General features: G+C 40.8%; 1 protein-coding gene across 1 annotated transcript; it reads right to left on the reverse strand.

The window, feature by feature from the left end:
* Window positions 1-1,184: 1,184 nt before the first annotated feature.
* Window positions 1,185-21,246, reverse strand: tmem128 (transmembrane protein 128). Its single transcript, XM_043698180.1, has 5 exons — window positions 21,027-21,246; window positions 13,946-14,087; window positions 10,228-10,389; window positions 5,659-5,765; window positions 1,185-2,261 (listed from the first exon to the last, which is right to left on the reverse strand). The coding sequence occupies exons 1-4, from the start codon at window positions 21,238-21,240 to the stop codon at window positions 5,666-5,668; spliced, it is 618 nt and encodes a 205-aa protein (XP_043554115.1). The 5' UTR covers window positions 21,241-21,246; the 3' UTR covers window positions 1,185-2,261; window positions 5,659-5,665.
* Between the last annotated feature and the right edge of the window lie 3,674 nt (window positions 21,247-24,920).

Genomic DNA, 24,920 nt, shown 5'->3' on the forward strand with positions numbered 1-24,920 from the left:
CAGTGAACATCCTCACTTCTAACCTTATGACAGAGGGAAAGCTGTCAATGAAGCAGCTGAAAATGGTTTATGAAATACTTAAATGTTTATATTCACTATTTCTTTCTGTATTACTACTTGTTTTATCTATTATTCTAATCAACCTGGTCAGAGACGTTATTCACACTTCTGAAGTGGGTGAGACTTGAACCTGAGCCTCCAGGTCCTGGGACACTACTACTGCACCACAGCACTAGGGATCCAGATTTGATTCCAGCCTTGGGTGACTCTGTGGAGTTTACGCATTCTGTCTGTGTAAGTTTCTGCTGGGTGCTCCAGTTTCCTCTTAAAATCCAAACACATGCAGGATAAGTGGATTGAACATGCTATGTTGCCTCATAATATCCAGGGATAAAGAAACTGGATAGATTAGGCAAAGGAAATGCAGGGATAAGATCGGGGCTGGGTTTGGGTGGGATGTTCTTCAGAGAGTTGATGTGCCAAATTGTCTCCTTCCACACTGAAGGGATTCTATGATTCAATTTTCTACCATTTGTTTTTCCAAGATGGAATATTGGAGTGAAACTAATTATTAAAGAGCTCAACCTCATGCCTAAAAGATCACAGTTAAGATGAAAAAGGAAGCACAGGTCTAAGAAACTGAAAATGTCACTACAATCATTCTTCTGAAAGTAACCTGTTAACAAACGCCATTAGCAGCATTCCATGCAGGACTTTATTCAACAATTTTTAAACTAATAAATATTTATGCCTCTTTAGTGTCGGAAACCATCCAGAAATTGTCAGTTTAAAATAAACTTTTTTGTTTTTAGCTTGGAGGTTAATTAACAAACTGTCCATTGTAGACCTTACATTGGAGAATATCCTGGTTGTAAGCTACCACCAGCCTAGGAAGTCAACTTATAATAATATCCTGATAAGAAACAGCAATGATATAAATAAGCAGAATTTGAAAAAAAAGTGGCTGAGACAAAGAATATTACGAACATTAGAGGTATGGATACCAGTGTGAAAGCATACTATAGTTAAATGCATCCCCCTCCTCTTGTAGAACAAGTCATGCTGTCTATGAGCACATACAACAATTTTATTCATCAGATTTAATTATTCATTTGTGAAACGACCATACCAAAAAAAAATCAGATGAACATTATGTTAGCGTAGATACCTAGCTGAGACAAACATTGTGGTTTTCTTGTTTCAGTTTTAATTCAAAAATGAGTAATAAAACTAGCAACATGTACATTTTAAATAAGAGTGAAAACAATTTTGTACACAAGTATTCCAGTTTTGATATTGCAACTTGATAACAAATTTACATATCAAACATATGCATGCTAAATTTTTAAGACTCTGCATACTCTCTCATGGAATTAGGTCAGAAGAAATAGCATGAAATACACTCATTCTTAGCATATTTGTTAGATGTCATCATTAATCACAATCACATGCCACACACAGTAAAATTTAAGTAATTTTCATACCTTTGAAGAATTTGTTTTGCAGATCTTTCTGCATCACATATCTGGCAGAGAAAACTAGTAGCTTGTAAAGTTCTGCCATTCCATAACAGGGAATGGGGATGTACAATAGGTTGAAGTTGGTTCTGAAATTCTATAAAGACAACTTTATTCTGCTATTTCAAAATTGTTATAAAAGTGAGCAGTAATGGTACATCTGATCCACAAAACAAAATGCAGATCATTCATGTTACTCCACAGGATAGGAGGGGGAATTAACAAAAAAGTACAGCTGCTGATTAGGATGGTTCTTGCAGAAGACTGCAACCAGGATACCTTTCTGCTTTAAAAAATGCTATCATTGGAGTCAATAAAAATAAGAACAAATTAGAGGGTGTTTATGTTACTGAAGAGTTTATAATATAGATAAGAAAAAGAAGCAATTTCCTTGATTGTGTCTGCCATCAGAGAGAGTCATCCGCTGGCAACACTTGCTCTCATTTCAGCCAGGTCTGAAGTCACATTTAAAAGGACATTATATTTGTTCATGATATTACAAAGATTTATTCAATTCTATAATTACACTTATTCACAGAATAACAATTATAATTTTTAAATCTTGTACAAAAGCAATCTTGTTCTGCAAACTGAATCATAGATCATGGACAGATTCAAAAGGAGTGATAATAGTGAAATTCATTAAATGAAAGCTTTCCATTTCAGTTACTTGATTATTTTATGTAACAATTACAGCCTCATGAAAGACAAGTTCTTTATTTACAGGAAACATCAAGCTGAGTTCTGAAATAAGAGAAAAATGAAAGTTAGATCTTACAAACATTTCTATATATTCAGAAAAATGACAAGTTAATTGACAATTGCACAATTTTAGCAACTATGCTGCAATAAATGCACTTCCTTGACTCCTATTTAAAATGAAGTCATATTAAAGGAGTTGATTGATTGCCTTTGAAAAGTTACTCTGAAGCGTAATTGTGAGAAAAGTTGACAAGATTGATGTATAAATAATTTCTCCAATCAGAACCAAAGCTGGTGGATTCTTAAGCATTGTGCTATGGATGGAAAGATATCTGATTCTCATGATGAATTCTTTCACGCTCCCAGATTCCAATCAGAAAAGTAGTGAGTGAAGGTCAGAGAGAACACCCAAAGATTTACAGAGAAAGAGACAGGTGACTTGTGGTGTACCTCCAAGTATCTGATTCTATAAAACCATTGACAAAGAAAGTAGCTTGTCTCCTGCCTGCTATTCACTCTAGGTAACAATAGTTGACGTATGAGACAAACATAATGAACTGAGAGGTGAGGAGGACGAATTGACTTAGACAAATGCATCTCTTTATGATTAAAAGTTTAAACAGGAGATTCAGGGCTTTTAGTCTATGTACTTTGTTTGATTTTCAAACGAAAGCAGCAACTATGCACGTATACTCTGTTCACTTCACGAAAGGATTTTGTTTCAACTTTTTTGATCCAAATTAAATGTCTGTGAACTGTGTGTTCCTTTAAAGCTACATAAATTAGTGACTGAAATGAAAAGAGTGAAAAGCCACCAATATTAGAAGAATGTATGGGCAGTAAACTTATGTTAATTTATAGAAATGATTTGGATGTTATTACAGAAGGCATGGTTAGTAAGTTTGTAGATGACACCAAAACAGGTGGTTTGGTCAAGAGTGAATCTTTTGTACAATGGGACCTTGAGCAGATGGGTCAATGGGCTGACGAGTGGCAGATAGAGTTTAATTTAGATAAATGTAAGGTGTTCATTTTGGTAAGGCAAGCCTTATACACTTAATGGTAGGGCCCTGGGAGAGTTGCTGAATGACCTTGGAGTGCAGTTTTATGGTTGCTTGAAAGAGGAATCACAGGTAGATAGAATGGTGAAGGCGACATTTGGCATGCTTTCCTTTATTGGTCAGAACACTGAGTATGAGAGTTTGGACGTCATGTTGTGGCTGTACAGAACATTGGTGAGGCCACATTTTGAATTGAGCATACAATCCTGGTTGCCTTCTATAGGAAGAATGTTGTTAAACTTGAGAGCGTGCAGAAAAGGTGTATAAGGATATTGCCATGATTGGAGGGTTGAGGCTGTAGGGAGAGACTGAATAGGCTGGGGCATATTTTCCCTAGGCATGTCGGAGGCTGAAGTTTATAAAATCATGAAAGGCATGGATAGGGTGAATAGCTGAGACATTTTTCAGAGGGTCGGGGAGTCCAAAAGGTAGAGGGCATAGGTTTAAGGGAGGGGAAATATTTAAAAAGGACCTGTGGGCTAGCTTTTTCATGCAGTGGTGCATGTATGGAACGAGCTGCCAGAGGAAGTGGTGGAGGTGGATACAATTAAACATTTCAAAGGCATCTGGATGGGTATATGAAGGATTTAGAGGGATATGGGCAAAATGCTGGTAATTGGGACTGGGTCAGATTGGGATATCAGGTCAGCATGGACGAGTTGGATCGAAGGTATGAATCTGTGACTCTAAGTCAGAGATTAGGATCAGAATTTTGATAACATTTGTAAAATATTCAAGCAAAGTGCAAACTTTACTGAAAAAGAGCAATAACTAAATTAGCTCACAAAAGTATATTTTCCATTGATATAGGTTTACATATTTATTTTTAGATTTCAGAACATTTGAAAAAAATACAAACTGACTTTTTTTCTGACTCTTTTCCTGTCGAGGGTTAGGGTATAGTTATAGGGTATAGTTATAAATTAATTTTAATCAACATGTTCAGTCATGTCACAACACATCTTTGGAGCAGGTGGGACTTGAACCCCAGAAGTAGAGACACTGTCACTGTGCCACTAAATATGATAAGAAATAGCTAGGTTCTGTGAAGTAATCATATGATTCTGGAATTCTATAATCAAAGCTATTCAATTATATAGGGTCGCTTCAATCAACATGCATAAATGGGGAGCAAGAACCCAAGATAACTTCTTCATTCCTAACAACCAATTACACTGAACAATGTAACACCCCAATTGAGGTCAACAAACAACACAAATTGGGGACAGCAGCTACTTGTTGATTTGTTAAGTATAACTACTACAATGGTTCCACGGTATTAGGGGCAAGATACTGGCATAGATAGAGACTGACCGACTAGCAGAAGACAGTAGGAATATAAAGGGGTCTCTTTCAGGATGGCAGCTGGTGACCAGGAGTTTCACAGGGATCTGTGTTGGGACAACAACTGTTCAGGTAATACATTAAATGATCTGGACAAAGGAACTGAGGGCATTGCTTTTAAGCTTGCAGATGACACAAAGGTTGAGGGACAGGTAATATTGAGGAAGCAGAGTGGTTGGAAAAAGACTTCGACAGACTGGGAGAATGGGAAAAGAAGAGGCAGATGGAATACAATGCACTTTTGAGGTGTGAATAATTGTCTAAATGGGGAAGGATTTCAGAAATCTGAACCAGGAAGGGACTTGGGAGTCCTGGATCAGGATTCTTAAGATTAACATGCAAGTTCAGTTGGGAAGGCAAATTCAATGTTAGCATTCATTTCAAGAGGGCTAGAATACAAGATCAGGGACTTACTGCTGAGGCTCGAAAATGCATTGGTCAGCCCACATTTGAAATAATGAGAGCAGTTCTGGGCCCCACATCTAAGCAAGACTATACTGGTCTTGGAGGGGACCAGAAATGGTTTACATGTTCGATCTCAAGGCTGAAGGGCTTGTCATATGAGGAGCAGTTCAGGACTCTGGGTCTGTTTAGGAGAATCGGGGAGATCTCATTGAAAAAAAACTTACAGAACACAGGGGTCTGGACAGAGAGAATATGGAAAAGTTTCAATTAGTAGGAGAGACTAGGACCTGAAGGCACAGCCTCAGAACGAAGAGATGATCCTTTAAAATCGAGACAAGGAGGATTTTTTTCAGCTGGAGGGTAGTTAATCTGTGGTTAATAGTTAATCATTGCCACAGAGACCTTTGGAGGTCAACTCTGAGTGTACTTTAGATAGGTTCTTGATTGGTAAGGGGATCAAGGGTTACAGGGAGAAGGCAGGAGAGGGGATTTAGAAACATGTCAAATGACAGATTCAATTAGCCGAATGACCTAATTCTGGTTCTATATCTTACAGTCTTATAATAAACAAGAAAAGGAAAAAAAAAGAGTTAAGAGTTAAAACAGTTCAAACTAGTATTAGGACTTACCTGCAAATCATCCCAGTAGTGATACAAACATCACAACACCCATAAATTGAGTGAAAAGGATAAAAGGAGTAAAGAAAGACCACACAGGCCACAGAGCGATGTTAAAGCTGTAAAAAGAAAGCTTACAATCAGAAGATCATTTAATGGGCACTCAGTGCTTCGGCATTTCAAATGTAATAAACCAGTCATGTTCCAGGCTTTGAAATATCAATATATGTACAATATGGTACATAATGACAAGGTAGTGTTAATTGCAACATTGTAGAAAAGACCTTGGTCAAATTCATGCAAATGCTATATTCATATAACAAGTATTTCTGAACTGTTGTCAATTTCCATTTGTGTATAAAGCAGTAATAAAAAACTGGCAATGAATGAACTATAAAAACAGTTATACAATGAGGATTTCAAATGAGTTTTGCTAACTTTATGGCACCTTCAGACATTTTTGACTGTTTTATTAACATAACCCAGTATTTGATGTATATAACTACCGGATGCACAGAAAATAAAATAGATTTGCATTTTAATTATTGAGCCACAATGCCATCTAAGGCTTTCCATTTAGACTCAAATAATATGATGGAAAAGCCATTCCAGCAAATAGTCCTTCAATCATTTATCCATGAACAGGATTACAAAGAAATTTGCTTTGATTCATTACAAGGCCCATCACCAAATAATACATAAATAAAACTAATTCAAACTTCACTTTCTAGAAGTATCTGAATAGTTTTCATAGGAAAATAGAATGTACAACCATGGGTGATCATGCACTCCTGATGCGAGCATAAGAGGTACAGTTAGTAAGTTTGCAGATGACACCAAAATTGGAGGTGTAGTGGACAGCGAAGAGGGATACCTCAGATTACAACACGATCTTGACCAGATGGGCCAATGGGCTGAGAAGTGGCAGATGGAGTTTAATTCAGATAAATACGAGGTGCTGCATTTTGGGAAATCAAATCTTAGCAGGACTTATACACTTAATGGTAAGTTCTCAGGAGTGTTGCTGAAGAAAGAGACCTTGGAGTGCAGGTTCATAGCTCCTTGAAAGTGGAGTCGCAGGTAGATAGAATAGTGAAGGCGGCATTCGGTATGCTTTCCTTTATTGGTCAGAGTATTGAGTACAGGACATTGGTTAGGCCACTGTTGGAATATTACATGCAACTCTTGTCTCCTTCCTATCAGAAAGATGTTGTGAAACTTGAAAGGGTTCAGAAAAGATTTACAAAGATGTTGAGCTATCGGGAGAGGCTGAACAGGCTGGGGCTGTTTTCCCTGGAGCGTCGGAGGCTGAGGGGTGACCTTATAGAGGTTTACAAAATTATGAGGGGCATGGATAGGGTAAATAAACAAAATCCTTTCCCTGGGGTCGGGGAGTCTAGAACTAGAGGGCATGGGTTTAGGATGAGAGGGGAAGATATAAAAGAGACCTAAGGAGCAACTTTTTCACATACAGGGTGGTATGTGTATGGAATGAGCTGCCAGAAGAAGAGGAGGAGGCTGGTACAATTACAACATTTAAGAGGCATTTGGATGGGTATACGAATAGGAAGGGTTTGGATAGATATGGGCCGGGTGCTGGCAGGTGGGACTAGATTGGGTTGGGATATCTAGTCGGCATGGACGGGTTGGGCCAAAGGGTCTGTTTCCATGCAGTACATCTCTGTCTTTTTCCCCATATTATTTCCTCTAACTCCTTACACCATTACTATTTAGAAATCTGTCTATGTCTACTTGAAGCATATTCTTAGCCTTCTGGGATAAAGAATTCCATTGATATACCACCTTCTGATTATAAAAAGATTTCTCTTCAACTCAGTATCAAGTGGCTTTCACCAAATCTTTAAATTGTACACCCTGGTTCTAGACTCTCCATTCAGTGGAAACATCTTAGCTGATCGACTCTGCCTACTTTTCAAGTCTTCTGTAGATTTCAATGAGATTACGTAATTTTTCAAAACTTGAAAGAATACAGGCCCAGTTTCACTCATCTCCCTTCATCGGACAGTCCTACCATCCACAGAACAAGTCAAGTGAATTTTCATTGCACTCCCTCAATAACAATAATATCCCTCCCAAATATAAAATATAAATTAAAAACCTAAGAACAAAAGTATGCAATACACTAGCTATGATCTAACCACGTTCCTATACAACTGATGCAAAACTTTGCCAGTCTTGCTCTCAAATCCTTGTGATAAAAGATTAACATAGTAACAGCCTTCCTGATGGCTTGTTAATTAATTTTAATTCAAGTAACAAATGAATCAAGTAATTGATTTTCATTTCAAAATTGACTAAGGGCCTACTGCCAAAGATTCAAACCTCTGACAAAGTAGTTATTTTTAAGGATGTAGGAATCAATACATTTGAGTTCCATGGTCGAGGACTGACAAACATTTTGAGCATTGCTAGTTAACAACAATGCATATACTGCTCAGCATGCAGCATGACTTATTTGCAAATGTCTTTTAATAGAAAATGGAAAGAAATGCTCAGATAGAATAAAACAAATTTTTGACAGGAAAACATACTCACTAATGCAATGTACCAATGCAATCTGCAAATCAATGAACCACATGGTACTCTGCCACATTTAGGCAGGGTTCACGTAATGGATAGAGACTTGAATGAACTTTCTGATGTCAAAATGGCTGACGTCACCTGACAAAGTAGCAACGCTCTGAACGCTTGTGATTTCAAGCAAATCTGTCGAACTGTAACCTGGTGTCATGTGACTTCAGACTTTGCCCACCCCAATCCAACATTGGCACCTCCACATCACAGATACTTCAGTACAGTAGATTAACTGCTGCAATGCTAATGCCATTCATATACAATAGTAAACTCGGGCTTCTTCAAGCAGAAGTAAAAGATCAGTGGCTAGCACTGTTGCTTCACAGCGCCAGGGACCCAGGTTCGATTTCAGCCTGTTTGTATGGAGTTTGCACGTTCGCCCCATGTCTGTGTGGGTTTCCTCCCACAGTCCAAAGATGTGCAAGTTAGGTGGATTGGCCATGCTGAATTGCTCAGAGTGTTAGGTGCATTAATCGGAGGGAAATGGGTCTGCGTGGGTTAAACTTTGGAGGGTCGGTGTGGACTTGTTGGGCCAAATGGCCTGTTTCCACACTGTAGCGAATCTAACCTATGCTAGTATTTGATGAAAATAAACACTACTTCCATTGACTGCTTCATATTCACTAGCCCTACCAGTATTGACACCAAAATCAATTAACTGGCCATTCATGTTTGTGGAATCCTGCTGTGGTCATGTGCTTGCCTTCACAATCATGATGCTCTTTAAAATCAGCTCAGAAAAGAGTGAGGTGATAACATTATCCATTCGTTCTTCATACAAAAATGTATGTTACATGATACAATTTTAAAGGTGGTGCAAGAAGAGATAATTAGAGATACTGTACACAAATCTTTGAAAAGTGACAGAATAGGTAAAGGAGTTGGTAAATCACTAAGTATATACATGATTATATAAAAAAAATTCTAAACAACACACCACTTGAGCAGGGGGACCCTGAATACAGGCCTCCTGGTTCAGAAGTAAGTCATTCATGATTATAGATATTTTCTAACCAACCTGTTCAGAGATACCACTACACACCTCTGGAGTAGATGGGACTTGAAACCAGGCCTCCTGGCTCAGATGTAGGGACACTACCATTGTGTCACACGAGCGCCTCATTCATGATTTTTATGCAGGCAGAAGATTGCACACAACAAGATCCCACTAACAGCAAATGGAACAAATAGCCAAAAAATCTTTTTTATGTTACTGCTTGGTGGGTGTAGGGCACAGGAGAATAGGAAAACTCTGTTTTTCGTCAAATACTGGTACAGGTTCTCTTATTTCTTCCTGCACAAGGCTCAGTTTAATATTGCCCCTGAATGACATCGACAGTGCAGCACTGCCTCACTGAAATGTCTGCCAAGATCAATTGTTTCAGTTCTGCAGAGAAGTATCATCTCCAGCTAAAATAACAGTTAAAGACAAATATTAAATAAGTAACATACATAGGGCTAATATTACATTTGCTTGCAAATAGTCATTAATATATTTAAGGAGAAAGTGAGGACTGCAGATGCTGGAGATCAGAGCTGAAAATGTGTTGCTGGAAAAGCGCAGGTCAGGCAGCATCCAGGGAACAGGAGAATCGACGTTTCGGGCATAAGCCCTTCTTCAGGAATGAGGAAAGTTTGTCCAGCAGACTAAGATAAAAGGTAGGGAGGAGGGACTTGGGGGAGGGGTGTCGGAAATGCGATAGGTGGAAAGAGGTCAAGGTGAGGGTGATAGGTCAGACTGGGGTGGGGGCAGAGAGGTCAGGAAGAAGATTCGATAGGATCAATTAATACATTTAACCCTCTTATCAAGACTAAAGCACCTAAATTCCATGGCATTATTTCCCAATATCGGTTTGAACATCATGTTTCAGATTTATGTTTAGTACAACAGATTGGAACAACTCTGTTCAGTAATACAGAATTTTATTGCAAGCAGAAACAAGTTAAAAATCAAACTGATATTTGCCAATGACTTCAAAAACTTACCATACTGCTGCAGCAATGAAAGATGCTGTAGCTGAAGGAACCAGGGTTGGGTTATATTGCTCATATTGTCTGATCCCTCTGTACCACTCCAGGTAGAAGATGCAATAGAAGGCAATCAGTAAGCTAATTATCAAGAGTGAGGATCCTAAAAGGAACCATCGACTGATTTAGAGAGAGAGAAAAAAAGAATTACTGACAAGAAGCAGACATGAGTAAATGCCTTTTAAATAAAAACAAAAAAAAAATGCTGCAGAAACCCAACAGATCTGGCAGCATCTGTGGTGACAGAAACAGAATTAAATTTTGAGTGAAATGACTGGGAACTGGAATATGATAGATTTTACTGTCTTGCCAAAGGGGGAGGAAGAGCAAGTGGAACAAATTAGGTGAGAAGTTGTGGAAGGAAGGTTTCCAGAGGAGATGAGGTCAGTGACAGTCCTAGAAACACTAGCTTGACGTTCAGTGATATAGCATTGTTGGAGAGACATACGGAAGGAGGAAGAGGAAGAAGGAAGATGAGAAGAGGAAGGCGGCGGCTTATGTTAGGATGAGAAGTGAAGGCTCAGCTAGGGTGATTGAGAGTCACAAGGTAGCCAGGAAAGATCTAAAAAAGAGGACTAAGACGAGCGAGGAGGGGATACGAGAGGTTGTTGGCGGGTAGGATCAAGGAAAATCCTAAAGCTTTCTATAGGCATATAAAGGATAAAAGAACCCTACAATAAGATTAGGGCCAATCAAGGACAACAGTGGGAAGTTTTGTGTGGAGTCAGAAGAGATGGGGAGGTGCAAATGAATATTTTTAGTCAGTATTCACACTGGAAAAAGACAATGTTGTCAAGTACCATACTGAGAAACAGGCTACTAGATAGATAGGATTGAGGTTCACAAGGAGGAGGTGTTAGAAATTCTGCAAAGTTTGAAAACAGATAAATCCCTTGGGCTGGATGGGCTTTATCCGAAGAATCTCTGGGAAGCCAGGGAGAAGATTGCTGAGCCTTTGGCTTTGATATTTATGTATCATTGTCTACAGGAATAGTACCAGAAGACTGGAGGGTAGCAAATGTTGTTCCCTCGTTCAAGAAGGGAAGTAGAGACAACCCTAGTAATTACAGACCAGTGAGCCTTACTTCAGTTGTGGGTAGAGTTGGAAAAGGTTAGACAGATAGGATTTATAATCATCTTGATGGGAATAAGTTGATTAGGGATGGTTCACATAGTTTGGTGAAGGGTAGGTCATGCCTCACAAACCTTACTGAGTTCTCTGAGGTGACCAAACAATTGGATGAGGATAAAGCCATTGATGGGGGTGAATGGTTTCAGTAAGACATTTGATGAGGTTCCCCATGGTAGGCTACTACACTAAGTACACAGGCATGGAATTGCAGGCAACTTAGTGATTTAGATCAGAAATTGGCTAGCTGAAAGATGACAGAGGGTGATGATTGATGGGAAGTGTTCATTCTGGAGTTCAGTTACTAGCGGTGTACCGAAAGGATCTGTTTTGGGTCCACTGCTGTTTGTCATTTTTATAAATGACCTGGATGAGAGCATAGAAGGATGGGTTAGTAAATTTGCCCATGGCACTAGGGTCAGTACAGTTGTGGATAGTGCCAAAGGATGTTGTAGGTTACAGAGGGACATAGATAAGCTGCAGAGTTGGGCTGAGAGATGGCAAATGGAGTTTAATGCAGAAAAGTGTGGGGTGACTCACTTTGGAAGGAGTAACAAGAATGCAGAGTACTGGGCGAATGATAAGATTTTTGGTAATGTAGATGAGCAGAGAGATTTCAGTGTCCATACAAAGATCCCTCAAAGTTGCCATGCAGGTTGATAGGGCTGTTAAGAAGGCATACGGTGTGTTAGCTTTCATTACTAGAGGGATCGAGTTTCACAACCATGAGGTCATGCTGCAGCTGTACAAAACTCTGGTGCAGCTGCACTTGGAGTATTCTGCGCAGTTCCAGTCACCCGTGTTATAGGAAGGATGTGGTAGCTTTGGAAAGGGTTCAGAGAAGATTTACTAGGGTGTTGCTTGGTATAGAGAGAAGGTCTTACAAGGAAAGGTTGAGGGTCTTAAGGCACTTTTTGTTAGACAGAAGAAAGTTGAGGGGCAACTTTATTGAGATATAAAATAATCAGAGGGTTAGAACACATGGTCAATGACAGCAATTTTCCTAGCCATGGTGATGGCTAGCACGAAGGGACATAGCTTCAAATTGAGGGGTGATAGGTAAGGACAGATATCAGTGGTAAGTTTCTTTACTCAGAGTAGTAAGGGTGTGGAACGCACTGACTCGCCAACTTTACAGGCATTTAAAATCGTTATTGGATAGGCATACGCATGAGAATGGAGAAGTGTAGATTAGATGGGTTTCAGATTGGTTTCACAAGGCAGTGCAATGTTGAGGGACGAAGGGCCTGTCCTGCACTGTAACGTTCTATGTTCTATAACCCAAGAAAGGACACAAACACCTGATTAGTAACAGCATATGATGAATACTTATTTCACAATTAGATTAGATTAGATTAGATTAGATTAGTTTAGATTAGTTACAGTGTGGAAACAGGCCCTTCGGCCCAACAAGTCCACACCGACCCGCCGAAGCGCAACCTACCCATTCCCCTACATTTACCCCTTTACTTAACACTACGGGCAATTTAGCATGGCCAATTCACCTGACCTGCACATCTTTGGACTGTGGGAGGAAACCGGAGCACCCGGAGGAAACCCACGCAGACACGGGGAGAATGTGCAAACTCCACACAGTCAGTCGCCTGAGTCGGGAATTGAACCCGGGTCTCTGGCGCTGTGAGGCAGCAGTGCTAACCACTGTGCCACCGTGCCGCCCACAATTGGGATACTAAATCTAGAATTTCTATACAAGACCAACTTCTGGTCTCATCTCAATTTCACTCATAACCAGTAGTAGTTTTTCACAAATTACTGCTAATTAAGAGCATAAAAGATATTTTTCATCTCATCAACAAGCAGCAACTAGACGTACTACATTTCATGGTCTTTGTCACTTCTGTAACGTGATGTTTTCATCTTTAAAATGTCACATAACTGGATCTCTTAAAAAAAAAGCTGAAATACTACTACTGTTGACAAAAATCACAATATGCCTTATGCAGACTTACTTAGCTGCCTTTTCTCTTCAGTAATTGAAAGGCCCAGGAAGAAAACCAGAGGAAATTACATTGCATAGTAACAATTACATTTCCCATTAAATTCACTTTTCTTTCCTTAATTCCTTCAAAGGTTTTACATGAAGTCAACCATCAGTTTTAAGAGCCCAAGCTTCAAATGAATGTTCTTCTCCACAACAGAGTTTTCACCATGCATTCTCAGCATATGCTGTTGTAGAATTTTCTAGACTATGATCTATGCATCCACCAGTTTTGAAAGATTAGAGAATTACTCTTCTCCAAAATTGAAAATTGTTTGAATTTTCAACATTTTTATTCTGGAAATGACAAAGTCACATAAAAGCATTAAGATCATGAGCATAAACGCATGGATGGCAGGCGCCTGCAGTACAGATGGGATCGACATGGAGCTTGCTCAACACTGTCAGAGTGTAGTAACTCCTCACCCTCCCACCAGCATTGTCCCTCCACATTGTTGGGGGCAAAAAAGCAAAAATATCTTTCATTTTCAAAGTTCAAAATATATAAGTCAGAGATAGCATAAATAAAATATATTCAGAGTATTTACCCTTCTATTCGGCAATCAGTTTTAATTGTGGAAAAAAATTCAACATAATAGGTCACTGCGATTGATGCTAAAATCCAGAACACAGAGTGCATGTTAAATCTAGGAAGTGGTTTTTCTGTCTTCTTTTCCTCATCTCGTATATCTGCTCATAAAAAAACAATATTGTTAAAACTATCAGATACTGATGAACAGCATTCACTTTGCATACAGTATAAGAGATATGCCAGCAGCTTAAACTCAACAAAACCTGATGAAGTCTAATGTGGCCTCTCTGTATCTGGAGATTGTCCTTTTGACTCCCTTATGGCACTAGTTTATCTGTCTTTTCTCCTGTCCTTGATTCCAGGGTTTGATGAACAATGGCAGACATTTTAAAGAAAAATTCTTATGACTCACAGCGTAAAATATCTTAGAGGATTCTAGGAAGGGGTTAAACCAACTATGGTTCACAGGGAAGTTAAGGACAATATCAAATTTAAAGAAAACCATGCAACAAGGCAACAATTAGTGGTACGTTAGGGGATTGGGAAAGTTTTAAAAGCCAAAAGATGACCAAGAAAGAGGGCGAAAACAAACTGAGGACAAACAAAAAATGGACACCAAGAATAATTCAAATATATAAAAAGGAAGAGAGAGGCAACAGTGGAATATTGGGCACTTAGAAAATGAGGGTGAGAAATAATAAATGAAATGGTAGTGGAGTTGAACAGAACATATCCACGATAAAAGGTTACTTCTAATATTCTAAATATACTAAATAATGAAGAGCTAAAGTGGTATGTGGATATTTTGAGGGGTGGGGGAAGAGGAGGAAACAAGCACAATTACTATCACTAGAGCTAAATAATTAGAGAAACTAATGGGGCTAAAGGCCAATATGCTCCCTAGACCTCCCAGACTGCATTCTAGGATTTTAAAGATAGTCAATGCACTGACGGTAGTCTTCCAAGAGTCCTTAGGTACTGGAAAAATCTAGAGCATTGGAAAACTGCCAATGTAACACCCATATTCAAAAAGTGAAGCAGCTGAATTACATGTGACTATTGGCCAGTTAACCTAACATCTACTGGGAGAATGTTCTAGAGTCTATTATAAAGATGTAAGCAGAACATTTAGAACCATGTAGAGTCAGCGTGGCTTCACGAAGGGGAAATCATGCCTGACAAAGTTATTACAGTTGTTTCAGGAGGTAGCAATCAATGTAGATAAAGGGGCACCAATAAATGTAATATGTTTGGATTTGCAAAAGGCATTGCATATGGTAGTGCACTTAAGACTACTTAATAAGATTGGAGCCCATGGTGATGGGAGTAATGAATGAGGTTAATTAATCAAAGACAGGGAATTGAGGTAAAGGGAGCATTTCAGAATGATGGTCTGTAACTAGTGAAGTGCCACAGCGATCAGTGCTGAAGCCACAATTATTTATAATAATTTACAATTAATGACTCGGATAGTAGAAGTAAAACCAAGTTTGGGAATGACAAAAATAAATAGGATGGCAAGTCTTGGGGACAACAGAGAGTTTGGCAGGAAGAACAGAAGAAATGAATATTATTTAAATTGGAAAAGACTGCAGAAAGCTGAAACACAAAAGGATTTGGGGGTTCAAGTGCATATATCACAAAAAACTAGCATTTAAGTTCAGCAATCAATATGGAAATCTAAGGAATATTAGCCTTTATTTCAAAAGGGAATGGAATACAAAACAGAGTCCTTGCTAAAACTATAAAAGTCAGACTATAGCAACTACTGTGAATGGTTCTAGTTCTTTGAACTAAGGAAAGATATACTGCCATTGGAGGCAATCTAGAGAAGGTTCACTAGGATGTTTCCAGATTTGGAGATATGTTCTTAAGAGTAGTAGCTGGGCTTATACTCATTAGAGTCTAGAAGAATGAGAGGTGATCTTACTGAAATATAAATATTCTTAGGGGGCACAACAGGGTAGATGCAGATAGAGTCTAGGACCACAGAGCATAATCTCAAGAGTAGTCATCCATTTGAGATGAGGAGGTTACTTTCTCTCAGAAGGATGTGAATGTGTGGACTTTTTATCATTGAGGGCTATTGAGGCTGAGTTGATAAATATATTCATAGTCATTGAGATGCACAGCACAGAAAAAGGCCATTGACCCACTGTATCTGCACCTGTTAAAAATAACCACTTCATTAATCTTTAGGGAGAAAGTGAGGACTGCAGATGCTGGAGATCAGAGTTGAAGAGTGTGGTGCTGGAAAAGCACAGCCAGTCAGGTAGGTCGATGTTTCGGGCTTAAGCTTTTCATCAGGAATGAGGCTTGTGGGCCAAGGGGGGCTGAGAGATAAATGGGAAGGGGTTGGGCTGGGATGGGGAGGGGAGGTAGCTGGGAATGCAATAAGTAAATGAAGGTGGGGGGGTGAAGGTGATAGGTCAGAGAGGAGGGTGGAGCAGATATATGGGAAGGAAGATGGACAGGTAGGACCATTCAAGAGGGCGGTGCAGATTTGGGAGATTAGGACTGGGATAAGGTGGGGGGCGGGGCAATGAGGAAACTGGTGAAATCCACATCAATCCCATGTGGTCGAAGTGTCCCAAGATGGAAGATGAGTCGTTCTTCCTCCAGGCATCGGGTAGTTAGGGTTTGGCAATGGCGGGTGACCAGGACCTGCATGTCCCTGGCAGAGTGGGAGGGGGAGTTAGTGTTCAACTACAGGGCAATGGGGTTGGTTGGTGCAGATGTTGTCTGAAATGATCCGCAAGTTGACATCCTGTCTCCCCAGTGTAGAGGAGAATCGCAGGCCTAACCGGCACGTCACTTTTGCCATTGTTGTTGCTGCCCCACCCACCGACGTCACTCACCCGGATACAGCCGACAATAGTGCCCATGTCATGCGTTCCAACTCTTAATTATTCTATCTCCACTTTCCAGCCCCTAGCCTGTAGCCTTGTCTGTCTTGGCATCCCAAGTGCATATCTAAATACTTTCTACATGTCGAGGGTTTCTGCCAGATTCCATCACCCTCTGGGTGAAACTGTTTTCACACACATCTCCTCTAAACATTCCGCTCCTTACAAGAAATCCATGCCCTCTGATCACTGATCCCTTCATCAAGGGAAAATAAGTTTCTTCTTGTCTAACCTATCTATGCCCCTAAATTTTACACATTTCAATCTCCTCTAAGAAAATCAACCCCAGTCTTATCAATTTCTCAATGTAATTCCAGGCGACGTTCTGGTAAATTTCCTTTCCATTCTCTCCAGTGCGATCACATTCCTCCCATAGTGTGGATCTCAGAACTACACACAACAGCTGTGGCCTAGCTAATATGTTATACATTTCCAACATGACCTTCTCAAGGCTGATATAGATATTTTAATTAGTGAGGGAATCAAGAGTTTTGAGGAACTGGCAAGAAGTGGAGTTGTGGATTACCAGATCAGCCATGATCTCATTGAATGGCAGAGTGGACTCAATGAGCCAAACGGCTTACTTGTGCTCATACATCTTATGGTTGGACCACGGGCTTCCATTGTATTGATCAATGCTACAGGCAAAGTACTACAGTCATATGTTACTGCTTTCTGCAGAATGGCTGGGCACCTGCCACTCTCACCCTCTGACATCAGGCATATTGAAGGGATTTAGAGGCTGGTAATCAATCTTTTTGGCATGTAATGAACACACCTTCTATGGCTAACAAATCACAGTGTAGGAGTCTAGGACCCAGAGCTTAGTCTGGAATAGCCCAGAGATGGGTCTGGAACTATGGAACCAGAAAACCTCCGAATGGAACTAGTAAATGAATTGAATGATGATGGGGTAGGCGCAGGGAAGTGGTGTTGAGGCTGAGATGAGATCAGCTGTAATCATATCAAATGACAGAGCAGGCTCAAGTGATTGAATTGCCTCCTCCTGCTCCTTGTTCTTATCTTCTTAGTACAACGTGTATTAAAAAACTTGAAAAATCAATTATAATAATAGTGTAATCACTAATTCTAGAGTTATAAGAATCAATTAAAATTAAAACAAAAGTAAATAAAAGCCTGATTCTACTCCCAAAACTCAGCCATTGCTTCAGAAAGGTCCTGGAGACCAAAGGCAACTCTTATTTTTGTCACTCCATCACCAAAACCCCTCATCGGAAATTTGCAAGACGCCCATGGTCTCTAAAATTGAAAATGTCCACCTCTCCGCTCTCTCACCTAGCCAAACCTCTCAAGTTCTGCCCTGCACCAGCCTTGAACCTGCATCTTTCCTCATTTCTCTCCCATTTCAGTGGCTTAGTTCCACACTTAGCAATCCAGAATATCTCCAAGAGTGGTTTCTCATGGAATGCTGGGGGACAGGCAATATAACGGAACGTGCAAGCAATAGGAGGATGGAGTTGGGAATATTGGTTGATGAGGCGGGAAAGGAGAGGGGGAGGTGGTGGGGAAGATGCTAGAATTGGGGAAGGGATGTGGTGACAGGTATTTATATGGCAAGTTTTAGATAAATAGTTACCCCCAGGATGTTAATAGTGAGGATATTCAGAGAGCGATGGTTAGATTGTCTCATATTGATGGTCTTTACCTGACATTTGTATGGCATGAATGTGACTTGCTATTTTTCAGCCCAAGTCTAGATATTGTCCAGGTCATGCTGCATTTGGACTTTGCTTCAATATCGGAGGAGATGGAGGTCAGCAGCTAGGAATCCTGAAATAAAGTCTTTGAATTACAGTGAGTAGCTCAGCTCCTAACTCTCCAAAGCGTGAATGCTCCCATTTGGATAATCCAATCAAGTGTATCCCAGGACATTGAGAGAAGTTAGGGGAGAAATTGTAGGACCCCTAACAGATACATCTACAGCCACAGGTGAGGTTTCAGAGGACTGGAGGGTGGATAACGTCGAGCCTTTATTTAAGAAAGGGTGTAAGGAGAAGCCTGGGAACTATAGACTTATGAGTCTGATATCAGTAGAGGGTAAGTTTTTGGAGGGGATTCTGAGAGATAGAATTTACATGTATTTGTAGTCAGGGACTGAATAGGGAGAGTTAGCACAGCTTTGTGTGTGGAAAATCATGTCTCACAAACTTGATTGAGTCTTTCAAGGACATAACCAGAAAGATTGAGGGCGGCAAAGCAGTAGGCATGGTCTACATGGATAGACTTTAGTAAAGCCTTTGACAAGATTCCGCACGGTAGACTAATTAATAAATTTAGAACACAAGGGATTCAGTAAGAGTTTGCCAATCAGATACAAAATTGGCCTGATGGTGGGAGATAGGTGGTGGAGGAGGGTTGCTTTTCAGACTGGAGACTTATGACCAGTGGTGTTCAACAGAGGTTGCTGTTGGGTCCATTTGCATTTGTCATTTATATAAACAACTTTGATGAGATTTTAGGAGGCATGGTTAGTAAGCATGTGGATGACATCAAAGTTGGTGGTATAATCAACAGTGAAGGTTATCTAAGATTACTAAATCAATGGTCAAATGCGTTGAGTGACAGACAGACTTTATCTTGCTAAATGAGAGGTGTTGCATTTTGGTAAAACAAACAAGGACACAAATTATACAGTTAATGGGCCCTGGGCAATGTTGTGAACGGACATCTAGGGGTTCAGGTACATAATTCTCTGAAAGTTGCATCACAGATAAACAAGGTGGTTAAGAATGCATTTTGCATGCTTGCCTTCATTGCTCAGACCACTGAGTATAGGAGTTGGGATATCATGTTGAGGTTGTATTGGATGTTGGTGAGGCCACTTTTGGAGTACTGTTTACTGTCCTGGTCGCTCTACAAAAGGAAGGATATTATTAAATTGGACAGGATTCAGAAAAGATTGGTGCCCTGCTGTGCTTTTCCAGCACCACTCTAACCTTGACTCTGATCTCCAGCATCTGCAGTCCTCACTTTTGCCCTTCAAAAAAGATTTACCAGGACTGCAGGATTTTAGTTATAAGGATAGGCCAGGACTTTTTTCACCGGAAGTAGGAGGGTGAGGTGACCTATAGTGGTTTATAAAATAACAAGGGGTATAGATAAAATGAATGGCAAAGGTCTTTTCCCTTGGGTAGGGGATTTCAAAACTAGTGTACATATGTTTAAGGTGAAAGGGGAAATATTTTAAAGGGACCAGAAGAGCAACTTTTTTCAAGAGGGTGGTTCACATGTGGAATAAATTGCCAGAGAAAATGTTAAATACAGGTACATTTGCAACATTTAGAAGACATTAGTCTAGGTACATGATAGGAAAGGTTTAGAGGAATATGAGCTCGAAAATGTGTTGCTGGAAAAGCGTAGCAAGTCAGGCAGCATCCAAGGAGCGGGAGAATCGACGTTTCTCTTCCACCCTCTACAACTTTCTCCTCCTTAGAGGAATATGAGCCAAACACAGGCAAGTGGGACTAACCTAATTTGGGAAACTTGGTCGGTGTGGATGATTTGGACCAAAGGGTCTAGTTCCATGCTGTATGACTCAGAGTAAAGCTCCAGTCACCATCCATATCAAAGTTGCCACTCACTTGGCACCACGTTCACTCCCTCCACCACCAACACTCTGAGGTATCAGCGTTTACCAGCTACAACAGGTATTGCACAAATTCTCCAAAATTCCTTAGACAGCACCTTCCACATCCATGATCCCACTCCAACCTAGAAGGACAAGGTCAGCAGATACACGGGAACACCACCAATTTCAAGTTCCCCTCCAAGCCACTAACCATCCAGACTTGGAAATATATCACATGTGATTTTTAACTTTGTACACCCCAGTCCAACACCGGCATCTCCAAATTATGGAAATATAACGCTTTCCTTCACCGTCGCTGGGTCAGAATTTTGGAATTCCCTCCCTAAGGACATTGTGGGTCAACCCACAGCAGGTGGGCTGCAGTGATTCCAGAAGGCAGCTCACCACCAATCATCATCATCATCATCATTACCATCATCATCACCATCTCAAGGGACACCGGGGACGGACAATGAACATTAAGCCAGCCAGCGATGCCCACACCCCAAACAACTGCGGGGGGGAGGTGGGGGAGGTGATGGTGGTTGGGTTAATGGGCGGGAGGTGTACGCGGTGTTTGCATTCGGCCCTATCCCCCCCACCTGGCGCTCTCGGCCACACCGAGTCCCGAGGAAACGCGGTCGTCGGCGCCGCCGCTCGGAACTGGTTCCGGAACCGAAGCAGCTGTTCGGACTCAGTCGCCATCTTGCAGCGGGTGTAGTGGGGGGAGGTGGGACCATAGACATCAACACGCAAATACGGGCTGACATCATGCAGATCCAGAACAAGAGCCGCCTGTTGGGTCATGGCGTCCATACATGTTACTGTAGCTCAATGGTAACATTCCCGCTTTGAGCGTTGGAGACCTGGTTTCAAACCCATTCTCCCAACCATATCATGGTTCAAATCTCACCTGCTCCTGCAATACAATCAGACATAATATTGCAGTTCCGTGATATCGCAGCCAAGCCATTTCGAGATAGTGATAGTCCAGCACTAGGTTATAGCTACCTGACAAAGGAACCCCACTCCACAAGCTTGTACTGTGCTTCCAAATAAACCTGTTGGACTATAACCTGGTGTTGTGTGAGTTTTAACTTTGTGCACCCCAGTGCAATACTGGCACTCCACATCATGGCTATCCGAAGAGTAATATCTGAGAGCATGAAATTGTCTTGATGTGGTAATTTAAGGCGGCTGTAATGGCCCATCTCTGATCCAGGAGATTTAGTCCCTCATGCTCCAGGGGTGTATAACATCTGGGCACAGGCCAGTCCACCTCAGAGATAATGCATCGCAATCTAATCTACTACGTGCAACCTGACCTAGCTCAGATCCAATACACCTCAGGTGTAATATCCACAGCCTAGTCGACATATATTTCCAAGTCAGGCATGTGGTTTGCTCTTGAATTTGCAGTTTGTTTTTGGTGGCAGAGACTTGGTGAATTACATATGGATGGAACACACAGCTGGAAATAATGAATGTTCAAGGTGGTGGATGGATTGCTAATCAGTTAACAGGCTATCGAGCTTATTTGAAAGCCAAATTCATGCAATCTAGTTGTTCGCTCCATTTTTGGGGGGCACTGCGCAGGATAATGTTTGGGGGGGTGGGGAAGGGGTCGGGATGTTGCAGAAGAAAAACACTGCCCAAGGGATCATGGCAGCACGTAATAACTGTCTTTTGGTGAAGCTGACACTATTTCAATGCTTTTAGATTTTATTTGTTGCATGTTTTGAGTCAGATATAACAAATAAGGAATGGTTGAGGACACAGGGGCCTTCAAGTTCACAGCTATGACTGAACTTCTGTTCATGGCAAGCCTACTCTCACACCATTAGTTAGCTCCTATGTCACTGGGAGCCATGAAGTGGTTATTTAGTGTTTGATTCACCATGGTGGGAGCAGGAGTGACTGAGCAACTTGGTTTGAGTTCAACATCCCTCGCTCTGCCAATAAAACTAAAGTCAAGCTTCTTTGCATGGGTTTGTGTCCCTTTGAGAGATGAAACCCCTTCTGTAAGATCATTTGCTAGCCAATTCGAAAGCCATTAGCTCTTTGTTTCCAGTGCACCCATCGCACCAATGGCCATTGCTGGTCCGACAACTGGCAACGACCAAGCACGTGGTCAAGCCTCCAGAACAGAAGGATTCCCTGGTGAGTGTGGGCCACATGAAATTTAATTAAAATGTCACTCCCTAAGCCTGCAGAGTGGCCACCAGAAATTGCCACCAATGGCAGGCTCCCAGTGTGGCACATTGCTCACCCACTACTGCATGAACACCAGCAGTGGTGGGAAGAGGCTTTTAACTAGCCCTGTAAGGATCTCAGTTGGCCAAGGTTAAAAGGGCCATTCTCAATCTTCCCCATTGCTGATAGAAAATTGCCAATAATGGCAGGTTGGCAACAGTTATGACCATTATTGACATCACGTGATTTTATGCTTCTCTCTGCCTACCTGCATCCTCTTCAATTCTCCTTTACGCCCCAGACCACTACTGCAATTCAGATCTTGGGTAACAAATGATCAACAGTGTGGGAATCAGGAGGATTTAAAAAAAAAAATTCTGATGAAATTACCGAAAAAGAAAATACTGAAATTACTCTTTTTTTTGGTAATGTCATTAAATTAAATAGTTATTCTTCATGTAACATTATATTCACTTTGAATTATTAAACAACAATTACCAAATTGTTCTATTAGTGTGTTTCTATAAGATCATTGCCGGATTTGCTAATTAATATGATCTTTATTTTTTTCAGCAATCTTTCATCATGGGCTCAGTTAAGCAACGTGACAAACTCAAAGAGCCACTGTTTAGAAAATAATACCCTATTTCCTGCCCATGAAACTGCACATCTCATCAGTGTGTGTAATTTCTTATCGTCTTGTGCCTAGATTTGTTTTCAGATGAGCCATTTTCAGTGAAATGTGAGATGGATAATCCACATCAAAATTGATATTGCTGCAATGTGAACCTGGATTATTGTCTTTGCTAATTTCCAAAGCTGTGCCCTTGATATCGTCAGTTCACATCAACCCTTTGTGAGAAATCATTAACCATGACTAATACCAAAGTCCAAATGGAAACTTTAATTATGTGACTGAGCAGCTGAAATGAAGATATGTGGAGCAAAAATTATGGAAATTAGATGGAGACATCACGAGTAAACAAATGTGAAATCAGTACTTTCGACAAACCAAACGTGACAGAGGTCTGAAAAGTAATTACAGAAGAAAACACAATATAAAATGAGCACCAGCTCCAAGAATTCCCATTTCAAATTATATATAATTTGAATTGGTCTTTTCGCAATATTTTATTTAATTGCTTTATCTCTTCAATCACGTTTTCTTTTACCATCTTCATGTTTTCACTCCTGCTTTGCATCCATTGTTTTCTACATCCCTGTAAGCTGCTTTGTGATATGTTTTATAGATCTATTAAATGAGACTACATAAATGTAAGTCATAGAATCATAGAGATGTACAGCAGGGAAACAGACCCTTCAGTCCAACCGTCCATGTCGACCAGAAAACCCAACCCAATCTAGTCCCACTTGCCAGCACTCAGCCCATATCCATCCAAATGCCTTTTAAATGTTGCAATTGTACCAGACTCCACCACTTCCTCTGGCAGCTCATTCCATACACGTACCACCCTCTCACCCTAAACCTATGCTCTCTAGTTCTGGACTCCCCCCACCCCAGGGAAAAGACTTTGTCTATTTGCCCTATCCATGCCCCTCATAATTTTGTAAACCTCTATAAGGTCACCCCTCAGCCTCCAGGAAAAACAGCCCCAGCCTGTTCAGCCTCTCCCTATAGCTCAAGTCGTCCAAACCCTGGCAACATCCTTGTAAATCTTTTCTGAACGCTTTCAAGTTTCACAACATCTTTCTGATAGGAAGACCAGCATTGCATGCAATATTCCAACAGAGGCCTAACCAATGTCCTGTACAGCCACAACATGACCTCCCAACTCCTGTACTCAATACTCTGATCAATAAAGGAAAGCATACCAAATGCCTTCTTCACTATCCTATCTACCTGCGACTCCACTTTCAAGGAGGTAAGAACCTGCACTCCAAGGTCTCTTTGTTCAGCAACACTCCCGAGGACGTTACCATTAAGTGTATAAGTCCTGCTAAGATTTGCTTTCCCAAAATGCAGCACCTCGTATTTATCGGAATTAAACTCCATCTGCCACTTCTCAGCCCATCGGGTGAAGATCCTATTGTAATTGGAGGTAACCCTCTTCGCTGTCCACTACACCTCCAATTTTGGTGTCATCTGCAAACTTACTAACTGTACCTCTTATGCTCGCATCCAAATCATTTATGTAAATGACAAGAAGTAGAGGACCCAGCACCGATCCTTATGGCATTCCACTGGTCACAGGCCTCCAGTGTGAAAAACAACCCTCCACCACCACCCTGTCTTCTACCTTTGATCCAGTTCTGTATCCAACTGGCTAGTTCTTCCTGTATTC

Source organism: Chiloscyllium plagiosum, chromosome 1, assembly GCF_004010195.1.
Source record: "Chiloscyllium plagiosum isolate BGI_BamShark_2017 chromosome 1, ASM401019v2, whole genome shotgun sequence".
NCBI lineage: Eukaryota > Metazoa > Chordata > Chondrichthyes > Orectolobiformes > Hemiscylliidae > Chiloscyllium > Chiloscyllium plagiosum.

Bases quoted from the DNA above. Each gene is read 5' to 3' on its own strand.
- tmem128 (XM_043698180.1), bottom strand. From the start codon at position 21,240: ATGGACGCCATGACCCAACAGGCGGCTCTTGTTCTGGATCTGCATGAT. The intron at 14,088-21,026 runs GTGGGGGGGATA...TTTTATGAGCAG, and splicing joins GGTGTGGCCGAGAGCGCCAG to ATATACGAGATGAGGAAAAG. The intron at 10,390-13,945 runs GTAAATACTCTG...TCTCTAAATCAG, and splicing joins ACTGATTGCCGAATAGAAGG to TCGATGGTTCCTTTTAGGAT.